The sequence below is a fragment of the Neovison vison genome, chromosome 2, assembly GCF_020171115.1.
Source record: "Neovison vison isolate M4711 chromosome 2, ASM_NN_V1, whole genome shotgun sequence".
NCBI classification, from domain to species: domain Eukaryota; kingdom Metazoa; phylum Chordata; class Mammalia; order Carnivora; family Mustelidae; genus Neogale; species Neogale vison.
The window spans coordinates 43,267,845-43,275,152 of NC_058092.1; the positions used below are offsets into that span (position 1 = coordinate 43,267,845).

Below are 7,308 nucleotides of genomic sequence, written 5' to 3' on the forward strand. Positions count from 1 at the left end.
ATCACATTAAAGTTTATTTCTTATTTACATTCTACAAACATCTCTAATTCATAGTTGCACTAATTTTATAATTTCCCCAATGAGAGATGTGAAGGCTGCAGAAAACGGTATGTGCTTTATAACTTCAGTAAATTTTATGAACCTCAACCATCATAAGGATCATGGAAACATGTACCAAATTAAATGAAGGCATTTGTGACATTAAAAGTGAGATTTTCCTTCCAAAGTCACCAAAACCACTCTTTAATATTCAACAAAAAATTGGAATTGCAGGGTTTCATGTGTGTGTTTTTAAATGTCAGGGTGGTATGATCTTCTTCGGATGTATGGCTGTTGAAAGCTGACTTGTACAAAAGAAATTTTTAGAGAACAGAGGCTTTTCTTTACATATTTATTCCCAGAGCCTGCCCTTCATCTCATTTTGGTTTTCCACATTGATCCAATTGTAGCACTTCCTGGAGAGAGCTATGTTCTAATCAGCAACATCAGGAAGAGAATTGGACAAAGCAAAATGAGAAAATGCAGATCTTCTCATGTCACGTCTCTTTGAAAACAGTGAATACATTCTAAGTTACGAGGCAATAGAAGCCACCATTTATTTAACTTTTAATAGTTTTTTCCTGTGATGGACATGAACAGGAAACATGGAATGAGTCCTTCATCTATTCAATAGGTGCACGATTTCTATTGAGGTGAGTAGCAGAATTTGACTTTGTTCCCTGCCCCACGCGGTAGTGCTGACCTTCAAACCTCATTAGTCGGCTATTCAGTAAATCTCCACTGAATGGTGACTCAAAGGAGAAACAATCTAGAGACCCTAAATTACCTCACATTACTTCCCGTTAAGAATTTTCTCCTTAAAGCTGCCGGAAAGCTACCGAGTTAAAGCAGCCGTGCCGATTCCCCAAAGGTAACGGTTTGGACTCCTACTAATTGAAAAGGCTGCAGTTGGCAAAAAAGGAAGGAATCAGTCCTTTAAAGAGAACTCTGGACTACATTTCGTCACCTCTCCAAAGCTAGAAAACGAAATATGTGACACGCTAGCACTGCCTGGACTCTTGGGCCCAGGGTGGCCGCAGGAGCTGCCAAATCCACGCCTACTCCTGCTGCTTCTGGGTTGGGGGCGCTTGGGCGGCCGGAGGGCGAGGCAGCTTGAAATAGACCTTGACCAAGTCATAGATGAACCACTGCAGCGCCGTCAGGGTGCCGATCATGATGATGCGGGCGAACAGGCCCTTCCAGACACCCGTAAAGCCCAGTCTGCGCAGCACCTCGAAGGCCGTGCTGCCCTTCTCCTTGTTCAAAACGGACACGACGGAGTCGGCCGGGTGGGACACGACCGCGCAGAAGATGCCGGCGATGTAGCCGGCCACGAAGGTGACCGCTAGCTGCTCGGCCTTGGTGCACTGGCGCTGGGGCTTGGGGACCACATACTTGTAGAGGGCCTCCACCGTGCGCTCGAAGCAGGCGAACTTCATCATGGTGTAGGGGATCTGCCGCAGCCACAGCGGCGCCACGCCCTTGTAGAAGGCCCACAGGCCCTCCTCGGCGAACATCCGCGGGGCGGCGGCGCGCAGCGTGCGGGCGAAGCCGGGCTGCGTCTGCATGCGCACCTTCACCGCCTCCATGGGGGCCAGCGCCACATCGGCAAAGAACTCGGCGCTGGCCGACGCGGCCAGGTACAGGCTGGTTCTCCACTCGTACGCCCCCTCCGGGCCCAGCAGCTCGCTGTAGCGGATCTTGAAGACCTCGTAGAGCCCGAACTTGAACAGGCCCTGCAGGGAGTACCCCAGGAAGGTCGGGGCCCAGCCTCGGGCCAGGCCGTGCAGCCCGTCCTCGCGCACCGTCGCACTGAAGCCACTGAGGATGCCCTTGTACTTGCCGGGGTCCGCCTGCATGCGGCACTTGACCAGGTCCAGGGGCACGATGGCCGTGTGCGTCAGCCCGCAGCTCAGCATGCCGCCCAGGCCGCACAGCAGCAGGTACCTCGTGGAGCCGTACTCGTAGCTCTGCTCCTCCTCCTCCCCCGCCGCCGCCGCCCCCCAGAGCCTACCCCGGAGCGGGCCCGTGCTTCCCGCCTGCCGGCCTCGGTAACCGCCAGCGTCACGCATGACCGCGCCCGCTCCGGTCACACACTTTGCTCTCCCGAGCTCTTTCCTCGCGGGGGCCGCGGAACAAGTGCGTGTGTGTCTTGCGCTTTCCCCGTGCCCGCGAGCCCAACGGTCGGGTCGGTCGGTGGGTCGGTCGGGGTGGGCCACAGATGCAGCCGGGAGCTGCCAGGCTTCTTCTGCCCAAGCTCCAGGTGCGCCTGCGCAGGCCCCACCGGCGGGTGAGGTGGCTGCCCCGAGTCCCGCTCCCGGGTTAGGGGGGATCAAGGAGGAGTGTCCCCTTGCCCTTCAACACCAGGACCGTCCTCCATCCCTCCCTCACGCCTCCAGGGCCTCCCGTCAGTCCTCCCTCACCCAAGGGGCAGTGGCCCCCTCACCTTGAGTTGTAGGTAAGGCTTTGCTCTGTCCAGCCCAGCTGCCTAGTCTTCTACTAAGATGCTAAAGAAATAAATCAACAGGTACAAACAGGAGTACACACAGGAATAGGCAAGCAGATAGATCAGGAGTTGGACGAGGGGACGAAGAGTCGCCATGCACTGCTGCCTTCCTGAGGGGCCTTTCTGGAGTCCGTGCCTCACTGAGCCCACTTAGGACAATGGTCATCTCCATAGCAACGGAGTGTTCTACGGAGGGAACGGCTAGAGAGAATCAGGAACATGGTGTTGGAGGCCAGTCCTGCGGCTTCTGGCCTGACATTCTCATCTGTTAGATAGGGACATCTGTCCCCAGCACTCCCACTCCACAGCTGTTTCTCGCCAAGAGTTGCAGTGAGGGCCTAGGAAGCATGGAGGTACTCACTAAATTGGGGGGACAGAGAGTCTGTTGATTATTTTCGTTCATTAGGTATTTTTTTATTGACTGCTGAGCCCCTGGCATAATTTTGGAGTTCACAAAGTGAGTCAAAACCCCTCACTTCCCTGAGGGAGACTGCGGTCTCACTGGCCTGGGAAATAAGAGCTAAGTGACTCCACTGGTAAATCAGTAGCATACCTTCATTCATTCCCCCACTGTGTGTCCTGCTGTGTGCAGAGCTGGGGGTTTAAGAAAGAGCGAGACATATTCTTGCTTATATCTAAACAAGGAGATTTAAAAATCAGCATCGTGTGGTATCTAGTATAATAGGGGTCTGAATAAAATTCTGGATGAACAACGAGAGAGCAATAATACTGCAGTGTATGAGGTTGAGAAGACTTCCCAGAGGAGATGACAATGTAGCTAGGTTTTGAAGGATGAGTAGGAGCCCATCACTCACATAGAGTAGATGGAAAGGTAAGTCCAGGTTATGGGAAACATGAATACACGAACTACTGAGGAGAGGTAACTAATTCGACATGGTGGAAACTAGCCATGGTTGAGTCCAGAAAAGTAGAATTGAGTCAAATTAGGGAAAGCCTCAACATCTTGTTCAGTATCTTGCCTTTTATGCTCTCGGGAGGCCAGCGTTTCTCAAAAGTGTGATCCATAGCCCGCCTGCGTCAGGATCACCTGGAATGCTTTATTTAAAATCCGGGATCATACCCCAGGCCCTCTGAATGAGAATCTCTGAGGGTAGGAATGTGCCATTTTTTTTAAAAAAAGATTTTATTTATTTATTTGTCAGAGAGAGAGGGAAAGAGAGCGAGCACAGGCAGACAGAGAGGCAGGCAGAGGCAGAGGGAGAAGCAGGCTCCCTGCCAAGCAAGGAGCCCGATACGGGACTCGATCCCAGGACACCGGGATCATGACCTGAGCTGAAGGCAGCTGCTTAACCAACTGAGCCACCCAGGCGTCCCAGGAATGTGCCATTTTAATAAGCTCCCCTAGATGGATTCGTCATTAACTTCACTGAAGTTTGAAAACCACAGTATGTGGATGAGGGGAGGTCAAAGATTTTTTTTTTTTTAAGTTTCTCTGATCAAGAATTTAGTACTTTTATCTGGAAGTAGGTGTGTATACAACTCTGCAAATTCATCATGAAGCTGTACACTTAAGATTACTGAACACTAGTCACTTTATGTATGTTATACCACTTTTTAAGTTGGTGGTATAAAATTCTAATCACAAACTGAGGATGTTGGCCATTAGGAGAGCAGAGGCAGATATAGGTTTTCTCCATCACCCAGTCTTCCCTGGTGGTCTAGTGGTTAGGATTCGGCGCTCTCTCTCTCTCTCTCTCTCTCCATCACCCAGTCTTATTGAACTCCTGTCCTTACTGTAATCTTACATCAGTGTTAAATTAATTAAACAAAGCAAATAGACTAAGGTGGCTTTAATGCTTTAGCAGTCTATGTAAGGAAACCGAAATCTAAGCCTGCAAATCTATCAATGTTAAGATATTGAAAGCCAAGGACAGCCAATCACAAATGACTAAGCTGGGCTTTTCCAAATAAGACAACCACTTAAGCAATAGCCTATCAAAACAAATCATTTCTTTGGTCTGTTTTGGCATCTTCTCTATAAAAGTCTTTCCCTAGTTCCTGTCATTGGAGTCTTCTAGCTACTTCTGATTTGGTTGTTGCTGCCCAACTGAAATTGATCTTTGCACTAATAAACTCTTAAAACTTTTAATACGTCTCAGTGTATCTTTTAACGTCAGGAATTTCGGTGTGAAAGAGAAGATTCTCTCCTTGAGTCATAAGAAAACAACAAAGAATTAAACTATCTCATTCTGAATAAATCGGGATTCCTAGAGTCTGTTCCTGGGAATATTGTTCCACTTGAAAAATGTCAGGGGTTGATCAAACATGTCTAAGGAGCATTTCATACCAGAACCTACATTCTCAAATGAAGCAATATCATCCCCAAGGGTCAAAAATTAGTTCATAGGGAGCAAAAAACTCTCCATACAATGGTTTGTGGCCCCCCAAAACTCAACTTACTTACCAAAGTCTTATTCCTTAGTATTTAGTCTGGTGGAGGGTGGGGACAGGTGGATGGAAAGGGGCGATTAGGGGATTGTCTAAAAAAAACTTCTAGAGATGGAGGGCTAATAATGAATAACAGGTTGAGAACACAGCACTAGCGTTTCCTTGTGGAGATTCACTGGGTTCGTGAACATACTATAGAGTGAGAAGTTCCATCGTAAAGAACTTGAACTTTGCTAATGTAGGGTGTGCTAATTTTTACTAGATTTCAGAACACCCTTTGTATACGATACCTAGTCTCATGTCACAGACGTATTCTTCCATGGAGCATGTTTCGGGAAATGCTGAACTCTATCAAATATAGAGCTTAAAGAAAATAAAGAATAAGGAAAGGCCAGAGTAATAATAGCAGGTATAATTTACTTACACCTCTATTTCTTAAACGTATAATGTAGATTTTTAATTTGTTTTAAAGATTTGATTTATTTGAGATAGAGCAAGAGAGAGAGAGCGTAAGCATATGTACAAGCAGTGGGGAAGGGCAGAGGGAGAGGGAGAAGCAGGGAGCCCAAAACGGGGCTTGATCCCAGCAGCGTGGTGGGATCATGACCTGAGCAGAAGGAGCCACCCAGGCGCCCATAACTTGGATGTTTTGCTAACACGTAGCATGTGTCACTGGCTACTTTATGAAAACAGAGGTTAAATCAGTTTATCTCATTCATAGGAGATACATGTTCTGTACCACTAAAATATTGCTAAAGAAAATATACAAGTTGAAGGAAGCAATTTAGTGATCTTCACTACCAAATTTTTTCAAATTTTTTTTTCTAGCTGCATGACCTGAGCCAAGTTATTTAGCCTCTTCCTGAGCTTCATTTGTTTGTTTTTTAAAATCTGTAATTAGGATTAATTATAGCTACCTTTAGAGTTGTTAAAAGATGAGATAATGCACACAAACTACCTGGCCTAGCACCTTGTATGATAATAAGCATTCCATGAATGTCAGTTTTTGTTACTCTCCCACTTTTTCTGGCCTTCATTGATCCTCACAGCATTCACGTTTCTGTGATGGCCCAGTCCCGGCTCTTTCCCCTCCACTTGAGTGATTTATTCAGTTAACTGAATTCCCACTAACTGATGGTTTAGGGCAGGGACTGAAGAAATCAGAAGTGGCAGGGATGTGAACACCTTTGACAGTGCCCCAGGATGTGTCACAGCATCAAATAAATAGGACAGAGATGGCTCACCTGTGACCTAACAGCCTGTCAGAGCCACAGACCGGAATGGGACAGACACAACAGGGCAGCCTTCCTCCTCTTCCAAACTGCCCCTCCTAGGCTGGTGCTTTATTCAGTTGCATTCTAGCTAGGGCAGCCAGCTTGTCCTGGTTTGCCCCCCACTTTTCCGTGTGTAGCACTGAAAGTCCAGCAACCCGAAAACGCTCTCAGTCCCAAACAAATCAGGATGGCTGGTCATACTTTCATGAGTCCCAGCTGTGCCCAAGGCCTCCAGCCACTGCTAGCATGCTGTGTCAGAAGAATCACTGGCTTGGAAGCCAGGCATACTTGGGTGCAAATCCTGGCTCGTTCCATTTCTAGCTACATATCCTGTAAATGTCATCTTTCTTGAACCGCAATTTCTTTATCTGTACACTTCATCCCAGTCTTTCCTGAATTTGTGATAAACTTCATATTATCGTTAAATTAAATGACAACACAGTGCTTGCAACGATGTAGGCCCTCAATGAATGCTAGGTTTTCCCCCCTTCCTGACCTCCTTATCCTTGGGAGAGTTTCATTATTTCCTGGGGTTACAGATGTCTAAAATATCCCCGCAACAAGTTTCGGGGAAGGGAGGTGGCCGTCAGGCAGTAGGGGGCGCTGCTGCCACTATTCCTCTCTTCGCTCCCCACACCAAAGCAATAAAGCTTTAGTAAACCACTGATCAAAGGTGGCTAAACTCTAAACCCACACTTGGTTTGAACTTATCTAAATATGTCCCACATGCCTGCAATAACGTTCCGGGTGTATCTGGATGATTTTGAATCTTGTACATTCAGTTTGTAATCCTTCTCACTCCAGGAGGTTTACGCTGTGCCAGGGGGTCAGATGTTTGTTCGTAGAATTATTTAACCCCAATCAGCTAATTATTCTGATGAGTTGTATGCCTTTTTTCTTTGTGCTTGACCAGACTGGAAACAATGACAGGCATTCAACTGAGATTTACTGTAAAACTTGAACAGACTGGGAATTACGGAGTTCCTTAAACTGCCTCTGAAAATAAATATTTCTGATTTATCTGGCAAGTTGCAGGGGGAAAAAGCAACAACCTCCAAACTCATTAAACTAAGTAAGTCT

The 7,308-nt window shown here is 47.2% G+C and overlaps 1 protein-coding gene across 1 annotated transcript; it reads right to left on the bottom strand.

Annotated features, from left to right (window-relative positions):
* Positions 1 to 1,097: 1,097 nt before the first annotated feature.
* Positions 1,098 to 2,033, bottom strand: LOC122899119 (phosphate carrier protein, mitochondrial-like). Its single transcript, XM_044236766.1, has one exon. The coding sequence runs from the start codon at positions 1,956 to 1,958 to the stop codon at positions 1,098 to 1,100; it is 861 nt and encodes a 286-aa protein (XP_044092701.1). The 5' UTR covers positions 1,959 to 2,033.
* Between the last annotated feature and the right edge of the window lie 5,275 nt (positions 2,034 to 7,308).

Excerpts from the sequence above, each read along its gene's own strand:
- LOC122899119 (XM_044236766.1), bottom strand. The coding sequence starts at position 1,958 with ATGCTGAGCTGCGGGCTGACGCACACGGCCATCGTGCCCCTGGACCTG.